The 17,007-nt window shown below is 30.9% G+C and overlaps 9 protein-coding genes across 9 annotated transcripts; 1 reads left to right on the forward strand and 8 right to left on the reverse strand.

The window, feature by feature from the left end:
• Nucleotides 1-351: 351 nt before the first annotated feature.
• TVAGG3_1000060 (surface antigen family) lies at nt 352-2,618 on the reverse strand (the record flags this gene model as incomplete). The annotated part of the gene is made up of 1 exon (XM_001582442.1): nt 433-2,205. One exon carries the CDS (start codon nt 2,203-2,205, stop codon nt 433-435), a length of 1,773 nt encoding a protein of 590 aa, XP_001582492.1.
• Nucleotides 2,619-4,539: 1,921 nt separating this feature from the next.
• TVAGG3_1000070 (armadillo (ARM) repeat-containing protein family) lies at nt 4,540-7,080 on the reverse strand (the record flags this gene model as incomplete). The annotated part of the gene is made up of 1 exon (XM_001582443.2): nt 4,561-7,074. The coding sequence occupies one exon, from the start codon at nt 7,072-7,074 to the stop codon at nt 4,561-4,563; it is 2,514 nt and encodes an 837-aa protein (XP_001582493.2).
• A 598-nt stretch (nt 7,081-7,678) lies between these two features.
• TVAGG3_1000080 (uncharacterized protein) lies at nt 7,679-8,510 on the reverse strand (the record flags this gene model as incomplete). Its single annotated transcript, XM_001582444.1, has 1 exon — nt 7,825-8,505. One exon carries the CDS (start codon nt 8,503-8,505, stop codon nt 7,825-7,827), a length of 681 nt encoding a protein of 226 aa, XP_001582494.1.
• Nucleotides 8,511-8,797: 287 nt separating this feature from the next.
• On the reverse strand, nt 8,798-9,679 carry TVAGG3_1000090 (uncharacterized protein; the record flags this gene model as incomplete). The annotated part of the gene is made up of 1 exon (XM_001582445.1): nt 8,810-9,529. One exon carries the CDS (start codon nt 9,527-9,529, stop codon nt 8,810-8,812), a length of 720 nt encoding a protein of 239 aa, XP_001582495.1.
• A 133-nt stretch (nt 9,680-9,812) lies between these two features.
• On the reverse strand, nt 9,813-10,861 carry TVAGG3_1000100 (cell division cycle; the record flags this gene model as incomplete). The annotated part of the gene is made up of 1 exon (XM_001582446.2): nt 9,868-10,848. One exon carries the CDS (start codon nt 10,846-10,848, stop codon nt 9,868-9,870), a length of 981 nt encoding a protein of 326 aa, XP_001582496.1.
• A 2,277-nt stretch (nt 10,862-13,138) lies between these two features.
• TVAGG3_1000110 (IQ domain-containing protein D family) lies at nt 13,139-14,327 on the reverse strand (the record flags this gene model as incomplete). The annotated part of the gene is made up of 1 exon (XM_001582447.1): nt 13,197-14,285. The coding sequence occupies one exon, from the start codon at nt 14,283-14,285 to the stop codon at nt 13,197-13,199; it is 1,089 nt and encodes a 362-aa protein (XP_001582497.1).
• A 340-nt stretch (nt 14,328-14,667) lies between these two features.
• On the reverse strand, nt 14,668-15,432 carry TVAGG3_1000120 (ankyrin repeat protein family; the record flags this gene model as incomplete). Its single annotated transcript, XM_001582448.1, has 1 exon — nt 14,668-15,432. The coding sequence occupies one exon, from the start codon at nt 15,430-15,432 to the stop codon at nt 14,668-14,670; it is 765 nt and encodes a 254-aa protein (XP_001582498.1).
• A 378-nt stretch (nt 15,433-15,810) lies between these two features.
• TVAGG3_1000130 (uncharacterized protein) lies at nt 15,811-16,181 on the reverse strand (the record flags this gene model as incomplete). The annotated part of the gene is made up of 1 exon (XM_001582449.2): nt 15,843-16,124. One exon carries the CDS (start codon nt 16,122-16,124, stop codon nt 15,843-15,845), a length of 282 nt encoding a protein of 93 aa, XP_001582499.1.
• A 333-nt stretch (nt 16,182-16,514) lies between these two features.
• On the forward strand, nt 16,515-16,970 carry TVAGG3_1000140 (uncharacterized protein; the record flags this gene model as incomplete). The annotated part of the gene is made up of 1 exon (XM_001582450.1): nt 16,520-16,888. One exon carries the CDS (start codon nt 16,520-16,522, stop codon nt 16,886-16,888), a length of 369 nt encoding a protein of 122 aa, XP_001582500.1.
• Nucleotides 16,971-17,007: the final 37 nt, after the last annotated feature.

Below are 17,007 nucleotides of genomic sequence, written 5' to 3' on the forward strand. Positions count from 1 at the left end.
GGCTTCACAAATACTTTTACAGGGTGGGTATGCGACGCATTCCATTTAGCATGGTCCTTCTATTTGAGAAGTTTATTTTTTACACCTCTGAAATTTCTTTTTTTATTATCATTTACTGTCGAAAAAGGTGCAACAATTTTTATTTCAATTTTGATGTCCAAACGATTAAAGAAATTGTTTGCAATTTTTTAAATTGTCAGATCTGGTTTTCAAATAGAGTTTATTGCATTTTTAAAATAATCGTGTTTCATTTATAATCTCTTGTCAAACCGCAAATTAACCAGATAAAGAAAAAAATTCTTTTTTGAACCAAAAACTCCTTTTCTAATGAGTTAGTATCATTCAATCTTTTGATATTTATTATTTTATATTCTCATTAGCTTATTAAATAAAAACTTATTAAATTTTACTTGAGAAAAATAAAATTTGATTTTAGATGTTTTCTGAGATATCTTGATCAGATTCTTCAGCTTTATTTGCTGATTTCTTCTTGTAAATGAAGAAACATATGCCTGCAATGATTCCAACGCCAAGCAATACTCCGATGACAATTCCAGCAATTTTTCCGCAGTTAGGGCCATCTTTGGGAGTTTCTTCATTTTGATTTTCAGGTATTGGCGATGGTGTTTCAGGTTCAGGTGGTAAACTAATCTTTTGTGTAATATTCATTCCACCAAGTTGATCGCTGTTATAACTTTCATATGTAACTATTTCTTGGCATGATTTCGAATTTTTGAGGAAATCTCCCTCAACTGTGTCCATTCCAAGATATGTAAATTTGCTAATTGAGCAATTTTTAAATGCATTTGGATCAATACCTTTTATATTATTTGCAATTAAGATTTCAGTATTTTCTCCATTAACAAATAATTCTGGAATGACCATATCATTGATGTTTCCAATTGTAATTTTATTTAATTGAGTGAAATGAGTTAATGTTGGCAATGCTGAAATCTCTTGAAGTTTTAACATCGAATTTGATTTTGAAAAATTGAAAATAATTGAATCAATACTTGTTGTGAATTTATTAAAGTGAAGGAGTGTGAATCCAGTGCTCTCGAAAATTAACTCCTTTATAGAGCACGCTAAGAATGCATCAGAACTGACATTTAGTGTTATATCTTGAGCTGTTTGTATAGTTATTCTTGTGAGATTAGAACAATGGACAAATACTTGAGAAGAAATTCTATTAACTTTTGGTGAAATTGTTATACTTTTTAAGCTTCGGCATCCATAAAATGTTTCATAATCAATTGAGCCAGATATTGATGACAAATCTATGTTTGTAAGGCTGATGCAATCTTTAAATGCTCTGCTATATATTGTAACATTTGGAGGAATTTCTATACTTCTAATTGCAGAACATCCTTGCAATGCATTGAAACGAATTAAAGTAACATTTGCTGGGATTTTTAAACTTGTCAAACTTCTGCAATTGTAAAATAATTGATCACTAATTACAGTAAGGCCTGGCGGAAGTATTATACTTGTTAAACTAACACACTCATAAAATCCCGAATACCCAATGCTAGTAACTGTTGATGGTATTGTTAAATATTTAAGATTAGTACATTTGAAAAAGCCTCCTAAAGATCTAACACTATTTGGAATTGTTATACTTGTTAAACTAGTACAATTGCTAAAATCACCTAAATATTCAACAGTTGGAGGAATTGTTACATTTGTAAGGCTAATGCAATCGCTGAATACATTTAATCTAGTTTCGGTTACTCCAAATGGAATTGATATACTTGAAAGACTAGAACATTTTTCGAATGTTGAGTCTTCAATTCTTGTAATATTTGGCCAAAATGAGATATCTTTAAGTTTTTCACATTTATAAAACGAATGTCCTCCAAGTTGTATTACATTCTTTGGAATTGTGATGGATTGAAGATTGAAACATTCCGAAAAAACATATTCACCAATAGTTTGAACACCCGAAGAAATTGTTACTGATGTTAGGTAGTAACATCTGGAAAAGGTATATTTTCCAATAATTTTAACGCTTGATGGCATAGTTAAACTTGTAATTCCACTTGCGTCAAATGAATATGATCCAATTATTTCAACTCCTTTACCAATTTGTACATTTTTCAGAGTTTTACACAAGCTATATTCATGTTCGCGAACGTACATGTAGTCTGGAGTAGTATAATTTTCTTCTTTTGGACATTGGGAATAGCATAATACACTGAATAGCATAATTCAAAAATGAACAATAAAATATACTCAAAATCTTTCTGTAAATCTCTCAATTTTATTATCTCGATCTTTCAAATTTTGGATGAGAAAAAAAATGTTTGTCATTAATTGGCTCTTTATCAAAGAAAAAAAAAGACAAAATCAATGATAAAATCACGCATTCAATTTTAAAAAAAAATAAACTTCAGTGGGGCATTTATGATGAATATTATCAAGAAATATAAATCGGATAAATTTGTCATATTGAAAAAGTTGATCGTGACAATGATGACTCTCAAATATCTATTGAATTTTATATCTCAAGTGCCATTTTATAGAATTATTATTATGCTAAAAAAAAGCTCGCAATCATATCGAGTAAGGATGCAGACTTGGCAATTCTGAGGTCATTTTGGCAATTCTTAAAAAATTTCCAGCGAAATTGGCGCCCTTCGGACGCCAATTTCGCCCAATAAGATACGCATATCATAATTATAAGTATTTGGTTTTAGGACCTATTTTTTTCTCCTTTTTCTTCATTTCATTTTTTAATTATTTTGTATTTTAATTTCTTTATGAAAAATAATTCACTCTCTGTTCATTTTGATGAGAGTCCTCTGCTATATTGTGTGAGCAATTAAAAAAATTATTTTAAAAAATTATCCGAAATATAATAACAGAAAAACATCATCTTATTGAGAATTGAATATTAGTTCAACAAATGCATCGTATTCACAAAAGAACTCCACAAAACAGTTCAAATGATTAATATTATCGCAAAATAATCAAAAAATTTACATAATAATTTATGTAAGAAGGCCATCTCAGACGTGAGAAAGAATTTAGGCTTAAATTCATGTTTACAAAACGAAACAATAAGTATAAATATATTGCATTTTTAATAAATGAGCCTGATTTGATTTTACATGTAGTTAAATATGTTTCAGTGTCATTGTTTCAGATTTCTTGAAGCTTATGGCAATTGGGCAATTCTCAATAACGTACAATTGCCAAAAGAGTTTAAGGTTTGGCAATTCACTCAAATCACTGCGAAAAAAAATAACGTACAATTGCCAAAATTGGAATTGCCTTGGCAATTGTACGTTATTTTAAAAAGAGTTTACATTGAGTATCTCTAGTTTCACTATAACCTAATACATAACATCACAAAAAACATAAATCCTTCGGCAAAAATATCAAATGATTCAATTTCAAAAATCAAATTTCTAAAAATCATCAATAATGCCACCATTTTGTTTCAAAAATATATAGAAACTAAAATATAGCATTCTCTTGCTTCTTTCAGACTTAAATAATGCAAAATTTACTAATTTTTTCAAAACTTCGCTCATCCAAGAATTGCCAAGCTTGGCAATTCGTGATGAACAAAATTTGTGCTTTTGGCAGTTCCGACATCCTTATATCGAGAAATAGAAATTATATATTATAGCATTATAACATTATTATTTTTAATTACGATTCAAATAGGATGTGGAGATTTCAACTCACAAAAAAAATCTTTCACATTGTTCAAATTTCAAAGAAAAGATAAATATGGAAAAACAATTCATCATGAGGTGGCATCTTCTAATAAAAAAGAAATTGTCGTAATTATTCTTTCACTTATATCAGAATTCTGTAATTAATTAGTAAAGAACTGGCCGCACTGCTTCTTTCATATGGCGCAAAAATAAATTAAAAAGACAAAAATGGAAATACAGCTCTTCATAAGGAAGCATATTTTAAAGTAAAGTAATTGTTCAAAAATAATGAAATTATTAAACTTCTTCTTCACATGGAGGAGATATAAAAATAAGAGATAAAGAAGGATATCTGCTTAATATTTCAGCATAACTATTATTAATTAAGATATAAGATTATCAAATAATTATAATAAATGCAATAGAAGGATTATAATTTTTGTCTGTAATAGCGATATAATTTACATTTTTCCGATGTTTTGTCAGGGGCGTGAAGCGACCTAAAAATGTCGGAAAAGTGTAATTCTCCGATATATGATTATTTTTGCTTTTAATGCCGAGCAGCATTTGAATCAAAAATAATCATATGTCCATGAATAATCATTTTCGTCAGACGAAAATGATTATTTTTTATTTTCAGGGTCATGCTTAGATAAATTTATGAGATTGCAATGCAATGATACCTAAAAAATGGCTTTTATACTATTTTGCCATTAAAATATAAAGATATGTTGATATTATCTGAGTGTGTGAGAAAGTGGTAAATGCACCATTAACAAAGCATAAAAAAAGTATTGATTGCGTGAGAGTGTGTCATATGGGTGTAAGTGCGTCCTAAAAACTTTGAAAAATAAAAGAATCTTATTTAATAAAACATAAAAAAAAAATTATTTTTTTAGTTATTTTTCTCTCTGTTACGTAAAATAATAACAGCCGACAACTTAGAGAAACCTATTACAATATGGGTCAAATATATTGGATTCTTATCAATCACTTCGCTTATCAACCATCTCAAGTATTCATTGAAATCGTTGATAATTGATTCATCAGTTTCATTAAATAGAACAATATATTTGAGTCTTTCTGGAGGAATATATTCCCATTTCACGCAATTAAACAACTTTTCTATTGCTATTTCCAATGTATTTCCTGTGTAATCCTTAACAATGTGTTCAATCAAACTCTCAACAATAGGAGATATCCACATCTGAAGTCCTCTTGCCTGAACAACTGATGGATCGAGTACAGAGTTGATTGTATCCATTAGATAAGGCATTGCGTATGTCAATGGCAAACTCAAACAGTTGGAGAAGAAATCAGTGTCAACAAGATCTAATACATTGAAACTAGTGATCCGCAAACAATTGTAGATCCATGTAAATGCTTGTTTCGCTGCTTCTTCATTCTGCAACTGAGGAATGTATTGAAGAAATGGTTGCATGTATTCCGGAGTAAGAGATCTGAAGATCTTGGAGTTAGATGTAACGGCATCGCCTCCTCTGTCTAAAATGGAATAGATATACTGTGATGGACAGTTTTCAAATGCCGCCGCCGCCCACTCCAAAACTAGTTCTACTGAAAGTAGTTCTGCATCTGATGCTGCAGCAATTATCTGCATAATGTCACCTTGTATGTCGATATCGTCCGTATACAAGATGTCGCCAAGCTCGTCAAGCATCGATCTGATACAAATCTCCAAATTTGGTCGGACAAAATATTTCATATCTCCGTAAGTGATTCCTTTCTGAGCAATTGTGTCCTCTATGATTGGCTCGCGGTTGTTCTCGTGGAAAAAGTCAACGTAATGTTGGATCATGTCCAAAATGAACTTAAATGCTTTTGGAAGCTTCTTTTTCTCAAGTCTCTGGGCAAATTTCTGTGTAACAATCTGCAGAGCGGATGTAGAATATGATTTTATGGTCTCTTGGTCTGTAACTTTCATCATTGGCATAATAATAATCAGATAAAAGTAAGGAACGAGTTCTGCGGTTGCCTGATCATCGAGGGAGACGAAATTATCTATAAGAGGAAGGTTTTGAGCGAAAATGTCCGCTGCAAGTAAAGATAATTTTTCTAAATATTCCGCGTTGAGGAGAGAAGGGTCTTCTTGGAAGGAATCCAATACGTATTGGATGCATTGGTCGGAAAGTTCGGGCGGGAAGAAGACAAAGCACTCAACAATGAATCTTGAACCAAATGGGATGATTCCTGCAGAAAGAAGTGGTTGTATGACCGCTTTGGAGATCTCTGGTCTGCAGCGTTGGTTCAGACAACTGATAATTAGGATGTTTCCTGGAGTTAATTCGGTTATAAGTTCTTGCCAGTAAGGAATGAAGTATTTGGACTCTGACATGGCGTCTATGAGGTTAATGAACTGATTGGCTGATGAAAGCTCCTCGTATGATAAGTTGTTGGCGATATGAATAATAATTATTAACATTCTTGGGATTAAACTCAGGAAAACGTTCTGTTCATCATCGGGTTGGAATGTAAATACATCTTTGGTCCATTCCAAGATGAAAAAGATCTCATCCGTGTTTTCAATCAGTTGTTCAGTAATATTAAGTACTTGGTCGAAGGTTTGGATAGCGAAATCTGGATGAGCAATGTAGAATTCGGCATCTAAATCGATAACTGTCTTCAAACATGAGAAAATGAAGCTGATTGTAGTAGAATCATTATCTGTCTGGGCCAATTTGTTATTTATCATATTAATGAGGCATGTAATGTATGGCTCTTTAAGATCGTCGAATTCTTGGAAGTAATCGTAGGAGATATCTATGAGAGATTTGAGATTATTCAAATCTTGACTTACAACTTCAAGATTAGTCAAGAAATTGCTTGGGAAGTCGTTTGAAAATTTATTGGAATACTTGCTAAAGAGCTCGCACCAGTCATAAGAAGGTTCTACTTCACATAAAACTTCAAAAATTTTATCTGTGAAGTAATCAGTATCGTTCATGAATTCTGGATCAAAGATATCAGCAACGGAAATGTAGAATTTAATTAGTTTGTCTTGTGAGAGATTAATATTTTGTATTAACTCAGTATGAGAAATACAAATCATTGCGAGGGCATCAATGACGAAGTTAAATGTAGAGCGGTCTTCCCTCTTCTCGGACATATCTAATTCCTGTGCATGAAAGTTTAATAGATTAAATAGCATTTCTATTGTTTCTGGAGACATAATAGCGTTATAATATTGGAGTAATTTCTTAGTAGCAAGAGCTGCATAGAATATTTCAAGATGGCTTTGCGGCTCTTGTAGTAATTGAATGCAATATTTGATATTTTGTGGAAAAGATGTCCATTTATCATGGATAATTCTATTCTCTTCTTGAACCTGAGTGTTATTTTCCTTGGATGATGCAATGGCGTGCCGGATAATTTCGAGGGATAAATCGGTCATTGCAATATTATGACGTCACTTTTTACTGTTTGAATGTTATGTGGTCTAAATTTTGAATAGGAGAAATTGATTTAGCCTTAATTAATGCTTTTAATGCGAATTTTCGAATTTAATTTTTATTAAAAAATGCAATACAAATTTTCAACGTGAATGTCAAATTTTTTTATGAATTTTTTCATGTGGCATTGACAGTTTGTTAATAGTGCTTTAATTTGTTCTCAGATGAAGGCACGTAGGATAAATATTGATCCTCGTTTAGAATCCGTTGATTCCATAAAATAAAAATCAAAAGTATAAAATCCTGAGTTCGGAGATTTCCTTCTTCCTTCAGAATGCACTTTCCTATGAAAGCTAAAATACTTTTGAATAGCATTTAGCTTAAATACAGACAAAATTAATTTGCAAGAGAAAGATAAAAAAAATACTATTGAAAATTGGTAAATTAGTAGATCATGCGAATGTCTTCCTCGAGTGGTGTGCTCGTCGTGATGATAAGGATTTCACTTTTTGATATATTTTTTGAATTGCAAAACAATATTAGTTTTTACTGAATGGTGAAAAATAAAAATCTATTTACAATAATTTTTAATAATGTTGAACAAAAATTAAATTAATAATATTCATTTCTATGAAATCTATCATTTCAGATGCTATTCTAACTTCTAATGTGTGACAATTCTTTTCTTGTTAAGCTTTATTAATTCATTTAAGTTGTAATTCGCATATTCTTTAAAAAAATTGAATTTCTGATTAGTTAATTTTCAAATATTCCTTGATAAGGAATGTAGAAATGGCTGAAATAAAGTAGAATGGATATCGTTGTTTCGTTGCTAAAATTTCCCTTAATATGAAAAAGCAATTGACCAAAAGGCTATCTGATATATCGACAATCATATTTGGTATTGCAATCAAAACGAAATCAAGAACCATGAGAATGAGAATTGATTTTTTCAACTCAATATATGCAAAATAAGAAGTAAGAGCAATTAAAGCGACAGTAATAAAATATGTATAAATATCTAATATTCGATCTGCCAAGGATTTCTTTGACTTCTTTGATGAAGAATTCAAATTGGAATATCCTTCTTTTCTTCTTTCTTCTTGAGTTTTAGGTCCAATGTGTTTTGGTTCGTCTTTTCTGACTGCTTCATTCTTCATAACAACATATTCATTCACATTTGACTTTAATGGAATTTGTTCTTCAGTTTCAACAATTTTTTCTTCGGGTTTAGTCTCTGTAACTTGTTGACTTACATTTTCTTCGATTTTTCCTTCAGTTGTGTTATTATTTTCTGAATGGTCGTGTTTATGAAAACCTGCCAATGCAGCAGGAATTCTTACTTCGTCTTTATTATCCAAGATCATTTGCTCTCTTTGCTTCTTCTTAGCAAGCAATCTTTGGCGGCGTTCTTCGGCTGCTTTAGGATCCATTTTTAAAATTGTTTTTTATTTTGTCCGTATAATATTCAATTTTTGAATAATAATTTTTAGCCAGACGGGTAATATAATAAAGCAACTCAAGTTTCCGAAACACAACAAATCAAAGCATTTAACTTTATTCTTCAATTAATGAAAAATTACCGCTTGCTTTCATTCTATTTAGTCAAATCATTTTGTAAAATATAACATATCAAAGTCATATTAGTTTGTCATGATCTCGGATGATATAGAGTAGTCTATATAAACTATATGATAGGGTAATAAAAAGTTAAATTATAAAAAATTTGAAATAACATTATATTGGAGTATTTATAACATTGTTAGATTTCTTACTTGAAGGTGTAGCTTGCACAGATGCATCCTTAATATCAGTTACGGTTTCATTTAGTATTTCTCCGTTTTCTGGAACAGTAACAACAGGAAAATCTCTGCTGTATGCGGCACGGTCTCTAACTGATAAATTGAGAGAGTTGTTGAGATGCATTGGTTTGATATTTTGTGTTGATTTGTATTTCATTGGACTTTCTGTAGTTTCTACAATCATTTTCTGTCTTGGTGAACGGCCAGGAGATCTATTAATGATTTGTGAATTAGTTTTCTCTTCAATTTGTTCTTCAGTTACTTCTTGTTGCGAAATATTATTTTCCTTCTGTTCTTCTTCCTCTTGTGCAATTTCAGTTTGTGGATGACCGTAAATCTTTGGGAAAGACTTCTTATTTTGTGTTTTATTAATAAATAAACGAAGTTTTGACTGGATATGCCTTGCTGCGAAATTATGAATTTGTTGGAGCTTTTCTACCGACTCTTCGGTTGTAATTTGTGGTGCTATATCTTCAATCGTTTCAATTTTTGTAAAATCAAGTCTTCTTTGTTTAGAATTTTCGTTAAATCTGTGATAACTAACTTTCTTTATCTTTTTAGGAGTGCTTTGTTTCTTTTTCTCTACAGGCATATTGATCTTTTCGATTGTTGTTGATCCAACAGTATATTTCGGTCCAATTCGAGGTGAATTCATTGAAAAAATTTGTAATGAGAAAAAAATAACAGTACGTTTTGGAAATCATTTCGCACAACATATTTGCATTATAATATATCTATTGAATCAAATAATGGTCATTTTTTGCGCTTTCTAAGTGAAACGAATTTTGATATTTGTCGAATAGATGATTTGAAGCATATTGCGATATAAACTGTGAGATACTCCACTCATTTAAACATATTTCAATATGATCAAGTTCCAAAACTATCGATTTAATTTGAGATATTGAATTCAAAAATGTCAATTAGAAAAAAAATTATTATTAATAAAACATATTATATATTTACAAACAAAATGAGTTCTACAGTAATGTATTATGCATTTTTTGCAGAAATTGTTGCAAAAAATGGATGTTTTAATGCTTCTTCGGATGTGATTCTCAAACTAGGAATAGGTTCGAGCATTTTTTCGAGTAAATCAAATACAGATGGATCCAAATTCATATCATCTATCGTAGAATTTAATCTTGTGCAGAGTTCTTGCATATTATAGCCTTTCTGTTCAACAGGGAATCTAAGTTTTCGTCCACACTCTTTTGCAGCTGCATAAAGCTTTTCGGTTCCAACTAAAACCGAAATTTCACATAATGATGTTAAATCATCAGGAGATTTGAAAAATGGATATCTCTGAGAAAGTATAGAGAGGAGAACTACTCCAGCGCTCCAAATATCGATTGTCAGTGTTTGATTCCAGGCTGCAAAAAGAACTTCAGGAGATCTAAATCCTCTGGTGCCAGCTCTGTTGGCCATCATTTTCTGCCTGTTCTGGCATAAATGAGGGAACTGTAAGTCGAAATCATTTTCAGATGAATCAGCAACTTGCGGCGTAGCTGTTTTAATTGACATATCTTCTTCGCAAAGACCAAAGTCTATCAATACTCCGCGCATTGTTTTGGGATCAAACAAAAAATTTGCAGGTTTTACATCTCGATGAATAATTTTTTTGCTGTGCATATATGCTAGAGCCGAAAGTAGCCCATACATGTAATGTTGGATTGTTAAATTGTTCATTTTTGATAGAAGCTGACGAAAAGGTATGTGAGGAATGTATTCCATCACTAAAGTTGCTTGATCTACTGTTCTAAAGCATGCATGGCACTTAACTATATTGGGATGATCTAAATAGCATATCCATTGAAGTTCTTTTAGAATTCGATCAGGTGCATTATTCCAAAAAAGTCTTTTCAGAGCGTAATGTCTGCCTTTTTTGTCTGTTGCATGAAATACTGTGGAAAATGAACCTGTTCCAATCAGTTCATGGATTGTAAAATCGGCTTCTGTTAAAGCTCTCGCCATGAACTGATTTTTAAAAAATTCACGGAAATAATTTTGGACAAATTTACAAATTTGAAAACTCAAGCTAAGAATGCTTATAAAAATGCCATTGGTCAACCTGATAATCTCAATTTTCTGGTGGAATATTAAAATTAATTTTGGCATTTTTATTTCAACAACAACAAGAAAAAGGATGAATAGAAACGTAATACTAGGACGTATTACTCAATAATTGCCTTGCTAGCATAACTAATCTCATATATTTCATTTAATCTAAGTTAAAATCAATAAAAAAAATCAGCATAACGTCAAAACGAAATGGTAAATTTTGGTGGCATGTTATCGGATAATCAAAATCTTTAACAATTACAGGAGAATATCCTGGAGGAATGGTATTATTGAATGGAGTATTTCCATAAAACATTCGTACAAATGCTCTCTTTTCCATGGCTCCATTCTGAACAGTAATCCTTAATTTTTCTGTTTCCACTGGAATGTAATCTATATATATCTATATTGATTGCTATATTGAAACAAAAATGTATTTTCATATGTATTTATACACACCATGTATTTAGCATTTAATTTTGCATTAATAGTTGTATGCTCGTCTCTTATCCTTTCGCCTTTCAAATCGCAAATCATTCTATGTAAAGATTCATACATAAATACAACAATACTTATTGACTGACTTGCAAATCCAATTGAATATCCACCGGTTCCATTTTCCCAAAGAAATTCCATGCATTTTCTACCAGAAACAAAATCATTACTTGTATATGAAATGTAAATTCCAGAGCTATAGTACAGGTTAAAAGTCTGATTGTCGGAAGAAGTATCAAAACTCAACTAAAAATAGCTATTCGATGGAAAGATATCTTATTTACGATTATTTTTCCTCTCAAAATCTATTAAATTTGGCATCATCTTAATATTAGTAAGTAAAATACTTTTCTACCATTTTTTGGGACAGTTTGTAAAATCCTCTTAATTTTTTTCTGAGGGAAAATCTGTACGTTAAGCCAAAAATTTTTGCTTCATTTTTTGATGTCGATTTCTACAATACTACGACAGGTTCTGCTATTTGTGTTCAATTACACTTGGCCGCTCCTATGCACATTTCAAGCCCTTCAATCTAACGATAAAGATCAAATTCATACTTGCATTTTACGATGGGGAATGCTCGGAATCTTGGAATTCTTTGGACCTTTCATATCTCCGTTTATATCATTAATTCCAGGAGGAAACATTCTTATATGTTTAGTTTATATTTGGACTTTCATTCCAATTTTAAGTCTTGGTGAAATGTTTTATGCAAATGTCTATGCTCCAATAATCGTTCAACATTCCACTGCCAATTTATTTGTCGCTTCCTATACATCATTCATTAATGGCATCTTCAGCAATTACGAGAATTTTCTTAATGAAATGAGACAACCTATTAATAATACTCAGTATTAGAACATTTTATTACTTAATTTTATTAACAATATACAAAAGAAGCTATTTTCTGAGTTACTTCATATTGAGAAGAAGAAAACCCAATCAAATATGAAGAAAGAAACAAATAGTGGATACATAGCAAGCCATTTCCTCTCTTCAGAGAGTTTTGGCATTATTATTCTCATTGATTTCAAAACACAGTGAACTGTTCCTGCAATTAAGAATAATAATGTCAAAATCCAATGGAACCATATGGCCAAGAATGTAATAGGAATGTAAATCGAAATTATATAGAATATAAATGATGCGACGTTGAAAACACCAATGTTATTTGATAAAGAAGAAATTGTGAATGCAGATATCAATACACCAGCAGCTAATAAGACTATGATTGAAGCGAATGCACTTCCTTTTCCGGTATCTTTTGCCCAAGCAACAAATGATGCTATCAATAAAATTATCAAAGAAGGGCCAAGAAATTCCCAATCTTCGAGTGATTCATTTGGAGATATTGTTTCTGTATAAACTGAAATAAACATTTTCTTTCCAATTAAATAATCTTTTCTTAATGCAGATGCTATGTCTTCTTTTATATTTGTAGTCTGCTCTGTCTGTATTGGAGCAGCATTCTCGAAATTTAGATTGATTTCAGGATCATTTTCCATTTTTCAAATTTTTAAACGTCACTTTTATATTTTGATTGATTAAAGAAGGAACTCACACTCATTAATAGAACTTCACTTCATCAAATACTAATAGGTATATGCATTGGGAGTTATTTCACAATGTTAAAGCACTTTTCTAAGATAAAACTCATTTGATATTTTTTATATCTATGTTCAGTGGCAAAAAATATTTCAAGTATAAACGCATATTTACATAAATAAACAAAATATAAGATAAAATACAAAATATTAATAGTAATATTACTTCTTTTTTTGCTTTTTCTTTTTTGGCTTCGGAGCATTCCTAAGGAATATCCTGACACAACCTTGAAGAGTTTTGATTGATTGTAGCATATCATACATCTGCTTGGACTGTCTTATATGTAATTGAGTGAAATATCTTTCATCAGCAATTGCTGGAGCTCTTTTCTCATTTAATGTTATTAGTTCACATCTTAATTTTGCAACATCTCCTTCTAATTTTGTCATTTTTTCGAATGAATTTTTTGATTCTTCCTCTAAAGCTGCCATTTCTGTATCATACTTTGAAATTAGATTCTGAAGTTGTTCCTCTTCTTTTCTGACCAATCTTCTATTTGTACCTTCATGGTCAACATCTTTTTTCTGTGCACTTCCTATTTTAATTCTTACGTCGCCAAGCTGACTTCTAAGATTTTCTTCATGAGTCCCTAGCTCATCTTCTAACTTATCTTCTTGTAGTAGTGGAAGTTCCATTGATCTTGCTTGTACTAATTGTTTTTTAATTGCATCTAATTCTTCTTCTTTTGCTCGTATTTTTAGTTCTTTTTCTCTAACAGCAGAGATTTCTTTCTGTTTAAGTATTTCTATATGTTCTCTATTTATATTTTCCATTTGCTGTATTTCTGATACAATTCGATTTCTTTTTTTGTCGTCTTTAACATGTTTTGAGAAAAATTCAGTTTCAAGATTTATCATTTCATCTAGGTATTGAACAATTTTTGGTTTATATCCAACTGCTTCATTTCTTTGATCGATAATTGGTTTGAATAATTGTGCATAGTTATCCATTTCACGAGATAGTTCCCTTGACAGTTCCATACATATCAAAACTTCTTCATCAAAAGCAGTTTCGTAGCCTGGTTTTGGATAGCCGTCAGTCGTCATAATTTCCATTAAATACTTTTTATGGTTATGAAATTCTGCAGAATATTCTTTAATTATAGGGGGTATTTCATCATTTGACTCTATAAAATCACCTATTGTTGGTAATAGTAAAGATAATTCAACTCTTTTACGGCATTCGTCAAGTATACACAGTATCCTTTTTGCACCAACAGAAGAAACCTTTAAGGCATCATTTGTAGACATCGAGTTTATTTTCTCTTTGAGCTCTTTATTATGGAAAAGAAAACGAAACATATAAAATTATGCTCAAAAAACGGTTTTGATTTTTATTTCAAATCATCAAGGAAATTTTTGTCACAAAAATTTTTGATAATTTTCAAAATTACAATTTCATTACACTTTGATCACCATTAGTATCTTTTACTTCATTAACAAGTCTACTGTAGATTCAAAGAAATGAAGGTTTTATTAAGAGGCTTCACGCCTGTATAAAAGTGTAAATTTTACTATATAGTATCAAATCTGGTTTTTAACGGTTTGGTCGGGGAATCCTCTTAACATTAAATATAATTTTTAAGACAAATAATTAAACATCATTAGATATTATTTTTTAATGATATATTCTCTATTCGGTTTTGTCTTCCAATAAGTATCTTCTCACAGAACCTCTTGCAACATCAAGAGCAGTCTTTCCGTTATTATCCTTTGTTTCTTTATCAGCTCCAACAGAGATAAGATATTCAACAACTTTAAGATAACCATTTAATGATGCCTTAATGAGTGGAGTATTTCCATCATTATCCTTTGCTTCTTTATTAGCTCCAACTGAGATAAGATATTCAACAACTTCATGATGACCATTAATTGATGCAATAATGAGTGGAGTATATCCATCATTATTCTTGGCTTCTTTATCAGCTCCAACAGAGATAAGATATTCAACAACTTCATGATGACCATTAATTGATGCAATAATGAGTGGAGTATATCCATTTTTATCCTTTGCTTCTTTATTAGCTCCAACTGAGATAAGATATTGAACAACTTCAAGATAACCATATATTGATGCTAAATTGAGTGGAGTATTTACATGTGAATTCTTTGCTTCTTTATCAGTTCCAACAGAGATAAGATATTCAACAACTTCAATATGACCTTTAATTGATGCAATAATGAGTGGAGTAAATCCACCAAAATTATCCTTTGCATCTTTATCAGCTCCAAATGAGATTAGATATTTAACAACTTCAAGATGACCTTTTTCTGATGCAAAAATGAATGGCATATCTAAAGATTTTACTTGTCCATAATTACCATTCTCTATAAGAGATTTAATAAGTTCGAGATTTCCTTCTCCGCATGCTTTATTAAGGGGATCTTTTGAAAACATTAAAATTTTTGACTAATCAAACAAACAAACAAAAAAAAAAAACTAAAAATCGCCAAATCCGGAGATTCGTGGCGGTGATTCTTTTTATTTTGAAGATTCTGGACAAACTTAATATACTATATTAGCATGCTAATCATATTACCAAGATAATTATAATGGTACTCTCACTTCAAATCTGTTAATAGTTTTTTTATGTGGTTAAGAAAGAAGATAGTATGGACAAATATAAGACATACTACGCAGAGAAAATAAAAATTTGTCTGTATGATTTTGAGTTAGAATATGTATGCCCTTTCAAGCTTAAGCATTCAAAGATTTGATGTTTTTAAAATAAAGAAAATCAATAAAAAGAGTCCAATATTGATAATATAGATAGTTGTAACAAGAATATATTTATTCAAACAATATGCTTATGCTAAACTTGATGAATGTGAAGAGCCTGTACCGGCCTGAGATGGTATGCTTTGCTGAACACTTCTTTGTGTACTTGCATCATCAGCAGGAGGAATTGCAACTGTAGATGATGAAGGAGGTTCGCTTAAAGTCATTCTTGACTTAGTACTCTTGGTAGACAATGATGAAGCTGTTGATAAGAAACTTGGATGAAAATCATTTCCTTGTGTTGTTGTCATTCTTTGAAATCTGATTGGTGGAGCGACTACAACATCCCTATACATTGGATCTGCAGCCATAAATGGAGACTCCCTAAGAGGAAATTTTAATAAAGGACCCTCCTCAATGAATCGCCACATATTATTTCTCTTTATCTAAACGTACAATTACAATTTGACAGTATTTCAAATGAAATTACATTGCAAGATTTAAAAATAGACATATGCGTATGTGTTTGAATCGCCTCATCATTAATTCAATAAGAATATTGTTTTACAATCTGAATTGCAAATTGAATTTGTGTCATTTCGACATTTGAGCAGTGTTTAACTTGCTATATTTCTATCTACACATCGGTAGTAATATGTGATGCCAAACTTTAATTCAAGAGTTTCGAAAACATTGTTGAATTCTTTTTTTTGCCATGTAACCTAAATTTGTCAAAAAATAATTATGTCCTATCGTCGTAATTAAAATGCAAAGTGCAATTGCCCAGCAAATTCCAGATATTATTCAGCTTGTCGTTGCTAGCTTGAATGACTGCAACAAGTCTGCTGACTTCCCTCAGCTCTTTACAGAAGATGCAAAGCTCACATTTGAGACAACAAAGAAAGAATCTAGAGATCACGTTGTAGCATTATTCCAGGAGAAGCAGAAGACATTAGATGCTAAGGGACCATTCTCTGTTACAAAATATTCATTTGTTATTGTCTCAGAGACTGAAATCATTATTAATGGTTTAGCACAATGGGGTGGAGTTAACAATTTACTTACAATTTGTTTCCAGATCTCCAAAGATCAAAAGTTGCAGATTTCAAACTTCATGTTAACAAAATTAGCGTAAAATAACCTCAAGTTTAAGTAGAAGGAGCCCATTACCTCCTCGTGATTAGTATTGATTGAATAAATATTACTAATAGATTATTTAAATTGAATTTAATCGAGAAGTTAAAATCATATAAT

Source organism: Trichomonas vaginalis, chromosome I, assembly GCF_026262505.1.
Source record: "Trichomonas vaginalis G3 chromosome I, whole genome shotgun sequence".
Classification (NCBI taxonomy): Eukaryota; Parabasalia; order Trichomonadida; family Trichomonadidae; genus Trichomonas; species Trichomonas vaginalis.